The 14,008-nt window shown below is 37.4% G+C and overlaps 1 protein-coding gene across 7 annotated transcripts in view; it reads left to right on the top strand.

Annotated features, from left to right (window-relative positions):
• Nucleotides 1-14,008, top strand: part of MAPK10 (mitogen-activated protein kinase 10) — a 261,568-nt gene that overhangs the window by 109,413 nt on the left and 138,147 nt on the right. For 2 of the 7 annotated variants that reach the window (XM_084882130.1, XM_084882127.1), the window contains exon 3: nucleotides 5,611-5,708. Coding sequence is in view for 4 of the 7 variants with exons in the window: in XM_084882126.1 (XP_084738252.1) it covers nucleotides 9,146-9,226 (81 nt within the window). In the remaining 3 variants the exon portion in view is untranslated. Of the gene's footprint in view, nucleotides 1-5,610; nucleotides 5,709-9,132; nucleotides 9,227-14,008 lie in introns of those variants that run through there. The other 5 variants (XM_084882129.1, XM_084882125.1, XM_084882126.1 and 2 more) reach the window with 3 other exon arrangements.

The raw sequence follows: 14,008 nt of genomic DNA on the forward strand, positions 1-14,008 counted from the left end.
GCCCTCCAGCAGCAGACCTTCGTTTTTTTCTCCAGAAGTGTCGTGGAAAAACTCTAGATCACCTTTTTAGATTCTTATTACCCAAGTTACTAAGAATATTACCAGTGGCATACAGGAAGCTTAGCCAATGAGCAGTCAAAAAAGGTGTTTTCTCTATAGTTCACACCAATTGCAGACTGGGCCCTGCCCAGGCCTAAAGCCTCTGGCTGAAGTTTTTGGCCTTGGGCAGGGCACCGCAGCTCCTGCCCAGGGCAGGGGACCCCCAGTTCCCTGTGATCGCAGGCTCTACCCCTTGGGCAGGGGACCTTCAGTTCCCTGTGATTGATCGCAGGCTCCACTCCTGTTCCCTCGTTCTGATTGCAGGCTTGGCCCTGCCCAGGAGCCCCCTGGCTCACGCCCTTCCCAGGCTGCCCTAGGCCCATGCAGCCTTGCCTCACTGTGACCTGGGTGCCAGGATATCCTGAGACACAGGCACTGGGCACCTATATATGCAAATTAACTTCCATCTTTTTTTGGGTTAATTTGCATACTCACTTTGTTTGGCTATGGGCATAGTGAAGGTATGGTCAATTTACATGTTCATCTATTATTAGGTAAGATATATATATATATATTGCACATAGTTTGGAGATTCCTTTTGGGCATAGAAGATACAGAGTGTTTTTTGTAATTAACAATGAATACTGTATACACATTTTTAGACTGTTAAGAGAGTCACTTGTAATAAATACAAAAATAATTTATATATAATGAGTTTGTTAAATACCAATTAAGCTTAGAAGCTGCTGGAACTTAATTTTGTTTTTGTAATCAATAGTTCATTTGGTTTTCCCTTGTATATATTGCATTTCAGTGACAAACCGTGGGATCCTGGAGTTGCCCAGAACAATTTGATTTTTTGCATCTGTGAAGGTTTTCAACCCTCCTGTGGTTTAGCTGGCACATCTCGCATACAAAAAAATCTAAGTATTGATCTAAGCTATTAAAGTGCACCATAGTTGCATTCTTTTATAGCAGCTTCTCAGTACCAGTTCAACCTAATAAATTCTTAAGTGTATTTCATTCATACAACTTGGCCGACTGCGTTGCTCAGAGCAATCATTAACTCATATAGGCATGTAATGAGGAAAATCTCAGAACAGTACACAGTAAGGAATGCACATATGGGGCTTCTCCCAGGAGAACAACCAGTAATTGAAAGCACTAAACTCCCAGTTATTATCCCCTCCCATTTGCAAGCTCCTCACGGGTCCTATATGGCACCAAGATATTGTCACTAATTTCACTTTAGACTACTATTGAGGTAATGCCCTGCCATGTGTGTTGCTTCTATGCATGGGTGCCAAATGCTCTCTGCCATGCTATCAAGAAGTAGAATTACCGAACTAAATTTCTGTAATTCACTGAGGCTATCATACTGAACATTCTCTTTCTTTTTGTCCCTTTGTGGAGGGTTCTGCAGTGACTAAGGGACTTAGTCATGGTGTTATATTTGAAGTCTTTATAATGCAAACCAGGGAAGGTCAGGATGCTTTGTTTTTCTTAGCAAGATTATTCATTCATTAAAAATTAAAATGCATTGCTCACTTCAGGTGGTGGGCTGGATACTATTTCCCACATGTCCAGGTCAGCAGCAGAGAACAAAGGGAGTCCTGCTGGGCAGCCCTTCTTCCACTGCTGCAAGCTCCTCTTGCTTAATTTGTTACCATCAATGTTATTGAGAATTGACAGGTCTCAATCTGTGGAGACAATGAAGATACTTAGATTTGTGTTAGAGAAGGCAAGGTTTAAATTTGATTCTCCTTTTATTTAATAACCGTTTGCCTGACAGTAACTGTATACTCAGGATAATGCTGGGTCTTGAAGTTGTGAACATGCATAAAACACAATCACGTTCCCTGAGAAGGTAATACTGTAGTACGGGACAGACATATGAATGAAAGTCACGATATTGTAAGCAAAGTGCTGTGAAAAGACTGAGGAAAAAATATCCCCATTTAATGCATGTGACAAGATCAAGAAACGACAATGGAACAACATATTTTAAATGCTGGAAATGAGCATTAGGAAAATGGAAATAAAATTATAAAACCATTTGTAAAAACATAAATGTTTTAAAAAAAACTTAAAGTAAGATATAAAAGAACTATAACTGAAAACATGTGAATAAATATAAAATAAAATCAATGTGTTATGGTGTTAATAAAATATGTATAAGTAAAATATATGACATAATATCAAAGGACTATAGGGGAAATTGAAGTATACTATTGTAAATTTTTAAAAGTATATGTGAAGTGGAATAATATTGTTTAATGCTAGATTACTAAAAATTAAAAATGCAGGTGATATACTCTAGATTCTAGAACAACCAGTAGAAAGAAGAAAAAAGAGAGAAGTATAACTAAGATGCTATTATATAAAATAAAATAGAAAACATAAAGCTACACAGTTCTTAAAAAAAAAAAAGGCTGGGTAGGAGAATAAATGGATTTAAAAAAAGAGTATTTTGCTGCCTAAGGAGTCTCGTAGGATTTTTATGGTTTCCTGTCTTACATTTAAGTCCTTTTGCCATTTTGAGTTTGTTTTTGCATGGGTGTAAGTGGGTGATCTAGTTTCATTTTTTTTTTTTTTGCGTGTATCAGACCAAATTTCCCAGCATGTTTATTAAAGAGACTGTTTTGACTCCATTGTATTGCTCTTGCCTCCTTTGTCAAATACTAACAGAGCATAATGGCTTGGGTCAATTTCTGGGTTCTCTGTTCAGTTCCATTGGTCTACATGTCTGTTCTTGTGCCAGTACCAGGCAGTTTTGAGAACAGTGACTTTGTAATATAGCTTGATATCTGGTATTGTGATGGAATACTATGCCGCTATAAAAAAGAAGGAACTTTTACCATTTGCAACAGCATAGATGGAACTGGAGAGCATTATCCTAAGTGAAATATGCTAGTTGGAAAAAGATAAATATCACATAATCTCACTCATACGTGGGATATAATGATCAACATAATTTGACGAACAAGAATAGATCCAGAGACAAATGGTAGTGTGGGGGTAAGAGAGCAACCAAAGGACTTGTATGCATGCATATTAGCAAAACCAATGGAAACAGACACTGGGATGGTGGGGGCTTGTCCTGGGTAGGAATGGCCTGGGGGGAGGGGTGTCAACTGGGGGAAAAGGAGACATATGTACAACTTTAGACAATAAAAAAAGAATATAAATATAAAATACAGAACGAATAGTACAATGGTAGATTTAAACTCAATAACATTCATGATTACCTTAAATGTAAACACATACATGCATCTGAGGTCATCAGCAAACATAACATCATCTCATTATTTCTATTCAACTTTGTACTGAAATTAGGCAAGCAAAAGCAGACTGAAAAAGTAATTAGAAAAGAAAAGCAAAAACTGTCTTCTCTTGCAGACAGTGCTCACCAAAAGTTCACTAGATGTAACACATGGATTTATCGTAAAATATAAGGTCATTTACAAAAATGAGAATTTGGAAAATGAAAATAAAAATTATGCCATTTGTAATAGCATAAAAATATAAATACTAAATTTCTCAGGCCCCAATTCTCACAGGGGAACTCAAAGAAGGTCAAGTAACAGCTGCACATGTAGTTAGGTTATAGAAGAGGAACTCCATCCTAAGGGAATCCAAACCTTTTATAGTGGATAGTAAGCATGCCTTATGTCTTGCCCCAGAGGGACACCTTATCTATGTTATACTGGTAAGGAATCAAACTTGGCCTTTTGCTCCGGAGGGAGACACTGTCTCTCTCTTCCAAGGCTGTTTGTTGTATAACCATTCTTAAGAAGATAGTCTGGAGTAAAGGCATCCAGTGCTTCTGTTTGCAACACGTGCAGAAATGTGAGAGGCCCACAGAGGATTATCCCCCAACAGGGATGTGCTTTCTCTCTGCCCCTACCTTGTATTCATGACCACTTGTCTCAGCAGGACTTAATGCACACTTTCTTTTAATATCATTAGATTTAAGAGACTATATTAACAAAACATAATATAATCAGGTTTCCATATTTGTATGTGTGTTTCTGGGCTCTCAAGTCTATTAATTGATAGTCTATCTCTGCATCAACCCTACATAACTTTAATTACTAGAGCTTTAAAAAGCAAACCTCATTGTGTGGTAGAGCAATTTCCTGCTTGCCCCCACCTCCCCACAGACAAATGCCCACCTTGTTTTTCTTCAGGGACATCTTACTGTTTCTTGTCCTTTCATTCTTATTTAAAAATCTGCACAAGTTCCAATGTGAAAATTTTTTTTTTTCTTGAAATTCAGACCTTCTTTCTGGGATTGTTTAGCTGGTTCAGAAGTGTGTTTAAAACTTCCTATGGGAAAAAAAACATTTTGCAGGTGTCGCCAGTGGGATTTCCCCCCATAGGTAGATTCGAAGCTTTGTTTCTTGTACTCTGCATTGCGGTCCTTTAAGAACTAAAGTTCTAGTCTTCAGACATCAGCAGATGGCCTGGGGCAAGTGGCAGCTTCAACTCATTGCCTTCCCTGAGTGGATCTTTTCACGTGGTTTTCAGCACCTCAGAATTTTTCTTGCCTTTTTGGGCAGTTCAGTTATCCACTTTAAAGGATATTTTGTATATTCCATCTAACTTTTTAAAGGAGTTTTGCCTTGAGAGTGGTTTCCAGGATATCTACTCATTCATATTGCCAGAAACAAGTCTTTTGTCAATGTGGTCTTAAAATTCTTTATCTCACAGAATTGTGTCATGCACACAATAAACATTCAACAAAGTGTGTTTAATTGAACTGATAAGATTTCATTAGGGTTTCTATGATGCTGTCTCATCATTCCCAAGTAATTTAGCATTTATACCATTAGATAAATTTTGTTTTCTCCTTAAAACTTTACAGAATTATAAAATATTTTAAACATACAGAAAATAACATAATTGAAATATTTGTATTCCCCATCAAGATTAAATCATGTTGTATAGTGCCATATTTTCTTTAATCTATGGTTATATGGTTATTTAACAGTGACGTATATTATCATTTTGTATATATTTTTAAAGTTTACATTAATAATATAGCGGTTTTCATACTCTTTTGAAACTTGCTTTTCTCCTCACTCAGCATCATGTTGAAAATTTTATCTATGTTGATTCCTTAAACTCTTAAATCAATTATTCCAATTCCTGAATATAATTTTATTACAAATTATATTTTATTGAATAGTCCCTGTTTTATAGAATAAACATCCTTATATATAGCCTCTTGAAACGAATGTTTGAGAAATGTTTAAAATTAGATGCTTAGAACTGAAATTGTTGTATGATAGGATATACTTTAATTTGTTATATGTACTCAATTTCTTATATCTATTCTTTATAATTGTGATTATGTTGATCATTATAGAAGATAGGTAATTTTTATCTTCTTTTTTAGTTAATATTTATAACTTGTGAAAAGTACTTATTAGTGGTCTGAATAGGATCATGCTGAAATATGTTGTGCATGACCCCTTGTATATAATTCAAATTATATTAAATTTTGTACAGTTAAGTAATGAATAAGTAGGAGATTTGAAAAGTCACCCCCCTCCTTTTTCTCTGCAGGTATTTATGAGCCTCCATTTATTGTACTACTGCAGTGAACCAACCTTGGATGTGAAAATTGCCTTTTGTCAGGTGTGTGTTTCTTAAGGTAAAACAAGGTACAGTACACTCCCTTGTATTTCCATTTTGCCATTCCATCTTGCACATGTTCCACATCAAATCTAGTATTTATTTATAATATTAAAAGTAGCTTAGGAAGTAGAAGAGGATACTTAGATGTTTTTTCTTTTCTAGTGCATTTAAGTTAGAATGGGAATGAAGATATTTCTTTTTAATGATAATAAATATAGTATTTGATCACATATAAAGTGATTTCTTATTAGGTTTCACTTATACTTAACCTTTTTAAAACTTCTTTTCAAATTCTTGAAATGAGGCTGAAGCCTCTGTTATTATTTCTCATCCTAAGGACTGATGAGCCCTGAGTAGCTCCAATGCTGCACTTATGTAATAACCATACTTTGCTGATACCCAGTCTAACCAGTAGTTAGTAATAGCATCCAAGCAATAATAATGACAAATAAGTAATGAATTTAATAAATATACTTAATCTGTAATGAGTAGTAAGAAGGTGACAACAATGATTGGTAGTGTGATGGAGCAGATAGGAATCTTCTTCTTCTGGTATTTATATCAACTCTAGTCTTAAGAAAGAGGCTCCTTGAGGCACCTATGCTTGTGACAGATATGCTTAAGGTAGTCCTAACCTAAGTCTGTTGTCAGTGTATAACCAACAGTGCTCCCCTTTACTGTCAGGAATTGTTCTTTGGAAAATACTGTGAATTTTATAATTCCATTTATACCCCAAGCAGAGTGCTTCTCAGCAGTTTGTAATAATTTTTTATTGTATCTTCTCATTTAACTGTGCTTTATTAGGGAAAGATAAACATCTATTGAAGCAAGGTTTAAAAAATCTCTCTGCAGCTCCTATTATTTTAATATAATCTTTTCTGATTCTATTAATATGTGCTCCTTAGAGAAAATATACAGAAGTATAAAGGGAAAGAAAGCATTGGTATATTTATCTTCCTGAACATTGTTAAAACTGCTATGGAAAAGTAGAATGTGTCACCTGCTATGAATAGGACTTCTTGCTGATTCGTCTCATCTCCCCAAACTCCAAACGCGGTGACTGAAGCCTCAAGGCCTTTGATAACTTCTGTACAAGAACTCTGGAGCTGGAGAGCCTTGGCTAGAAAGTGTATCTACCACTTCTTAGCTATTCACTTGTAACCTTGGGCATGTTAGTTAGCCTCTCTGTGCTTCAGTTTTCTTATTGGAAAGGAGGAAAATAATATTGCCTATCTTCTATTGCTATGAGAATTAAATCAGTCAGTACAGAGCGCTGAGAACAGTGCTGGAGTCTGTGTTTGTCAAATAGACAACTCCGTTTTAAATAAACGTGCATTTGCTCTTCTGGTGCTCCCATCGAGTCCCAGGGTTTTCACTATTAGCAGTATCGTGAATACTCCAGAAGTGGTATTTCCAGTCCAAACCTTTCTAGACTTGTAGGTTTAACTCTCTGTTCTCCATCTCCTCTTAGATGTCTAATAGGCATATCAAATTACACATATTCCAAACCAAGCCCTTGATCTTTCCTACAAAATGCCTTTGTTCATTATTTCGGTAAATGCTAAATCCATCTTCCCAGTTGATTAGAACCAAATCTTTGGAATCATCTTTTGGGCAACACTTCACATCCAATCTATCAGCACATTCTGTTGGCTCTACATTCAAAGCACTTCTAGGATCTCATTACTTCTTACCGTTCTCTCCATTACCGCTCTGGCCCAAACCACCATCACCTTTTGCCTTGCAAGAGCTTCCAACTTAGATCACCCCCAAATGTTTACTCTGAAAACATCACCAAGAGTGACATTTGAAAAATATAAGTGAGATCATGTCATGCCTTGGCTAAAAACAAGACAAAACAAAACAAAACAAAAATCTTTTAATGTTTTCCCATTTCATTTGTGGTAAAAAACAAAACAAAATTCTCATAATAAATACCCAAGCCTTTACCACCCAGCCACTAAAAACCCCTCCCTGAAGTGTTTTTCCTTTATTATTCACTTGGCCCACTTCTTTACAACTCTAGGGCTTTGTTAAAATGCCATTTTTTAAGGGGATGCTCCTGACTCTCCTAATTAAAATAGCCTCTTCTTATCTCACACCGCCTCCTCAACTTTCCTTGTCTTTCTTTTTTTCCACCACAACACTTTTTGGTATCTGGTACTAACCACGTGACAGGTATGCTGCTTCTCTCTCTCTCCACTAGAGTACATTTCTTATTCGGGCAGGATTTTTTTCCAGTGGTGTGTTGGAACCAGCTCACACAGGTTCACAAGTATTGATTGTACACATTTCTTCCCACCTCTAAATTCAATGGTGAGAGGTTGGTAGATTAAAATCTGTCACAAAAAGAGTATTGCGTAACGTAAATAAGCAATTGCTACAAATAAGTCCTCTTGCCGCCTCCAACACCCCTGAAATGTTGTACATTTACCAGCACATTGTTGGAATTTTGTCTCATTTGCACACTGCTGCCCTGTAGGACTAACAATAATAAGTGGCTGAGGGCAGGCTTTTACCAAATATGTACCTCATGAATGAACACACGATTTATGTTTATGTAATCGGTTGCAACTGTGATAGTTCTCTGGTGGAAATGAATGAATTTCTGGGTCCTACCTCTTCAAGCTTTATGACTGTGATCCTAGCCATTTACTAGGGACATTAACACTTAAAAAATAATCAACAAATAGAAAAACTAAGTTCATATTTTACATAGTTCAAGATTAAAACTGAATTTAGCCCTAGCTGGTTTGGCTCAGTGAATATAGATAGCATCAGCATGTGTACTGAAGGATCCCGGGTTTGATTATGGTCAAGGGCAGGTAACTCGGTTGCAGGCTCCTCCCTGGCCCGGGGCCTTGGTTAGGGCTAGTGCAGGAGGCGGCTGATAGATGTGTTTTCCTCACACTGATATTTCTCTCTGTCTTTCCCTCTTTCTTTCACTCCCTCTAAAGCAAAAATCAATGGAAAAATATCCTTGGGGGAGGATTAAAAAAACAACAACCCCAAAATAAAAACAAAACAAAACAACAACAAAAACCCCACTGATCTTAAAAATTATTTTTAAAAAATGTAAAAATATCAGCTATTTTTTTAGTCCCTAAAGTCTTTGTATAAGTTGAATTTATTTTCAAATTAGCTCCCAATATTTGAGTAAAGATATAGAATGTAGCTCTAACAAGAGCTCTTTTAAAGCAAAGAAATAAAGAGAACTGAAGTGTGACCTTTCCAATGACTCTGAATTTTTTCGTTCTAGGAGCTTTCAGTAGCTAGAAAATATGATGCATAGTCTATAACTTCCCAAAATTTAAAAATTTTATAGCAAGCAGAAACTTTCTATTGGGACTCCATACTTCATTTACTTTGCATGTAGAACTTTTATTTGTTAATAACATTTATTTTTTTCTCTCTCCTGTAGCACTGTTTTCAGAGATATAATATGTTGGCATTTACTTTGAAAATGTGTTCTTTGGAAGCTTCTGGTTTCATAAGACATCTCATGGATTCTTGTGCTGTGGTGTTTCATGTAATCACCAGCAGGGTTAGGTTGCTCCCAATTTCTTGCCATAGAGACTATACAAAGACCTAAAGTAATTTGTCAACCATTTGTGATCAAGTATATCCATAGTTCAGGCATTTTAAAATATATTATATTTCCAATTTTCACTGTTATCAATAAGAAATCACAGAAAATAAACTTGTCTACATAGTTATTTTTTTTAAATATATATTTTATTGATTTTGTATAGAGAGAAAGGAAAAGAGAGAGAGTAAGCTAGAAACATCGATGAGAGAGGGTCATCAATCAGCTGCCTCTTGCACACCCCCTACTGGGGATATGCCCGCAGCCAAGGTACATGCCCTTGACCGGAATCGAACCCGGGACCCTTCAGTCCCCAAGTCGACGCTCTATCCACTGAGCCAAACCAGTTTCGGCTCTACATAGTTATTTATCAACAGAAAATATGTATATTGTCTGTAATAGTATTAGCCTTATTTCTTTTTAAAACATACATTTTATCGATTTTTTATAGAGAGGAAGGGAGAGGAATAGACAAAAACATTGATCAGCTGCCTCCTGCACACCTCCTTCTAGGGATGTGCCTGCAACCAAAGTACATGCCCTTGATGGGAATCAAACATGGGACCTTTCAGTCTGCAGGCCTATGCTCTATCATAGGGGTGTTGAACTCAATCAGAGAAGGGGCCAAAATCTAAAATCCAGCCTAAATCGCGGGCCGAATGGTTTACTGAACAGTCATAAACTGACAATGTTAACCAGAAATGTGAATTTAAAATGAGTGGAACAATCTTTTCCTTAACAGTGCTGTTAACCAACTCACATGCTATCAAGCAAAACAGTAATATTGGTATCAAGCAAAACGGTAATATTGGAATGTACCTAAAATGCTCATTGTTTTGTTTTCTGGCTAATGTCTGACACCGTTTTCCCCGGATCAATGAGTCAATGTTCGGTTTTATTTCTTGGGCTGTAGCAACCCGCAAAACAGCATGGAGGTTGTCATCGGTAATGCGTGATCTGTGCTTGTTTTTGTTCAGATTCATTATTGAAAACATCTGTTCACAAAGATAGGTGCTCCCGAACATAGATAGAATACGGGCAGCATGAAGTCGGAGCTCTGGCATTGAGTCAGGGGGCAGTAGAGGGTAGAAGTCCTCAATTTCAACATCCTGAAACCTTGATTTCAGGCCACTGTCAGACTGAAGCTCGATTATCTCCATCTGAAGGTGATGGGGCACATTGTTGACATCAACTGTAAAAGGATTGGCAAAGATGTCAAAGCCTGAGTGCTATGTTCTAAAGTCAGAGAAGCGCCGCTCAAATTCACTTAGTAAACGGCTAACTTTGGTAGCCAGCCGACTGCAAGGAAAAGTACCAGAAATAGTGGTTGAGATACTCAAACAAACGGGAAAGTGGGCAAGATTGTCCTGTTCCAGTTGGGACTTCCATAGTTGAAGTTTACGCTGGAATGCTGTGATCATGTCAGACATCTTCGTGATGACTTGTTTGCGTCCCTGCAGCTTCAGATTCAGTTGGGCGAGAAGCTCGCATATGTCACACATCATAGCAAAATCACATAGCCAGGCGGAATCCGACAGTTCAGGCAAGGGCTTTCCTTTACTTTCCATGAAAAGAGCAATTTGTTCTCTGAGCTCAAAAAATCTTTTGAGGACTGCGCTCTTGCTCAGCCATCTTACTTCTGTGTGGTATGGCACGTCTCCATGCTCTGCACCCACCTCCTGTAAAAACTGCTGGAACTGGCGATGATTCAGGCGACGTGCCCGTATAAAGTTAATAGTTTTAATGACTGTGGTCATTATGTCATTCATGTCCAGAACTTTTCCACACATAGCCTCTTGGTGGATAATGCAATGATAAGTAATCAAGGGTGTGTGGCAGTGACTTTTTTGCATTCTTTCCTTCATTAGTCCAACCAAGCCTTTCTTTTCTCTGCACATTGAAGGTGCGCCATCGGTAGTTAGCCCCACCAACTTTTCCCAGGGTAATTTAAAATTATTTATAGATTTCTCCACAGCCTCAAATATATCTCTACCAGTCGTCGTCCCATGCATGGCAGCTACATCCAAAAGTTCCTCAGTGACAGAGAGGTCGGTCTTCGTAGCACGTATAAAGATGGACAGCTGCGCTGTATCAGTGTTGTCTGTGCTTTCATCGATAGCAAGTGAAAAAGCGAGATAACTGCATGCCTGTTCGGCCAGCTGTGATGATAGATTTCCTGAGAGTTCTTGAACTCTATCTGCAATGGTGTTTCTTGACAAACTGACATTTTGAAAACTGTATCTGGTCTGGGCATACTTGCTTACACACTTTTAGCATGCATTGCTTCAAAAAGGCACCCTCTGAAAAACACCTTGAAGTACGGGCAATTTCTTCAGCCACTATAAAGCTTGCTTTCACTGCAGCATCATTTTTTGCTGTAGCCTTTGTAAACATTTGCTGCTGTGATTGTAGTTTGCCTTTTAGTTCTTTAACAATTTTATGCTTTTCTTCCAAAGTATATTTGCCATACTTAACATTATGTTTGGTGTCAAAATGATGACGTATATTGTACTCTTTCATCACCGACACTGTCTCATAACACAATATACACACTGGTTTTCCCTCTCTAAGCACAAACATGTATTCATTTTCCCATTTGTCATTAAATTGTCTGCCTTCACCATCAACTTTTCTTTTCCTGGACATTTTGGGATCAATATTGGCAGTAAAAGATGTAGTTTATTGGAAATCTGTGTTAGAAGGAAAAAGTTGAAAACTGCACAGGGATAGCTTGATTTGGCAGATGGAGTGGAGAAAAAAAAAGTCAGTCAATAAATGCCTGGCTGAGTACAGATAGCAGATTCTGTTGCGATTTTTATGCCTGCACTTTATGCCAGGAACTGGCAGCTTCTGCTGTGTATTTTTTATGCCTGCACACTCACTCTCTCCTCTGCTCTGCCACCCGCACAACCACATCGGATGCCGGACTATAGGTCATGCCTCCTGAATCTCTATGCGCATGCGTAATAGATAGCAAGTACGGCGGCCGGCGAGGCGGCCGGCGAGATCACAAGCCTCCTATGTCACCGCACGTCATTGTGATGGAACGCAGCGGAGTGCAGTGATGACAGCGCGGTGCGGGCCACATTGCAAGGCCTGGCGGGCCGGATTTGGCCCGCGGGCCTTGTGTTTGACATGTGTGCTCTATTGGATAGGGATAGAGTCTATCCACTGAGCCAAACCAGTTAGGGCCTTATTTCTTAATTGAATTATTTGAAGAAAATGGGATTAAGTTTTTAAACTGCTCTGATTCATTTTGTTGTTGTTTTTATAATCCCATCAAGCAACTTTTGCAAGCAAGTGGCTTCATGTTGTATTTTGGGGAGAAATCTGTCTTTGAAGTGTTAGACAATAAAAGAACAATCTTGAGTTTGCACTGGTGTGAATCCTTTATAAAAATATTGACCAACAGGGAGTTGAAACTGCAAAAACTCTTGATCCTCTTGAGAAATAGGTAAGCCTTCTTTTCTCAGTTGAACAAAAAACGTATGGAGCTGTTAAATTTCATATGAATTAAAAAGTTTTGGGGAAAGTGCTATTTTTGGACCTCTGCTGCAGTGAACAGATGAGTCAGGGTTTTAACCGGGAATATAGACACAGAGAGATAGCCCGTGTTGGAAACCGCAGACATGCCCACTGGTGCCTACGGAAGTCAATGATGAGGATGTGAGTCCTACCTTGAGGTGGTCAGCTTTGAGTGAGAAAAACACAAAACTATAAGTTTAAATAGCACTAGAACTAAGGGAACTGAGCTCAGTGAGCTTTTTGGTTATGGCACAGAAACTCTTTATGCCTCCTTACATTTTCCAGCAAATAGATATCTATTCATTGACTGATTGTTATTTGATTCCACCATTTATTTATTCAGCATGTCTTCACTGAGTACCTATAATATGTATCTGTAACTTGCAGAAATTAGGGATACAGAATAAATTATAGGGTTGTTACCTTCAAAGAGCACAATGCCTGATCTAAAGCACAGTAGAGAGTGGCTAGACTATATTATAAACATAAAGAAGACCTACTCCTCTTTGAGCTAAAGACCTCAGTGATAACTGTGGGCAAAACAATAATGGATCAGAAAAACCCCATGCCCCCAGAAATTACTGAGTGCTTTCTATCTGTGAAGACTTCATTAAGATTTTTTCTCACTTAATCTTCACAATATTATTAATTATCACAAAGATTATCCAATTATGTTTTATTCTGGAGTTGGAAATCTCAGCCATTATACAAGACAGTCTTTTCCTGAAATCTTGAACTTGAACTTCTTGAAATCTTTTATTAGTGTACAGTGTTTTGGCTGAAGTGAGTAGCAACTAAAAAGAACCAAAATGCTATGATAATTTGCAAAAAAAAAAAAAAAAAAAAAAAAAAAAAAAAAAAGCCTGATATCCCATTGTTCACCTGTAGGAAAAAAATAAAGAATTTCATATAAAATTCTAAAAGATGAGTGTTATAAATAAGGCTTAAAATATTACTGGGAATATGACAAAAATTGAGGAGTTATTATTGTCAAAATTTTTCTTCAATGTTATTTGAGCTCTTACTGGTTTTTGATATAGCACCTTGTTTTTTGATACATGTGATAGCCAAGACTGAACATGTTGATTTTTTTATAGTTAAAGTATGTCTTGGAACACATAACAAACAGAATAGCAGGCATTGTTTCTGCTGACTGTATATAACAATCTTACAGTAGCATCATGAAGCGACTCAATATTCTAGCCATAACTATAA

The sequence above is a fragment of the Pipistrellus hanaki genome (genome assembly GCF_964339955.1).
Source record: "Pipistrellus hanaki genome assembly, chromosome: 1".
NCBI classification, from domain to species: domain Eukaryota; kingdom Metazoa; phylum Chordata; class Mammalia; order Chiroptera; family Vespertilionidae; genus Pipistrellus; species Pipistrellus hanaki.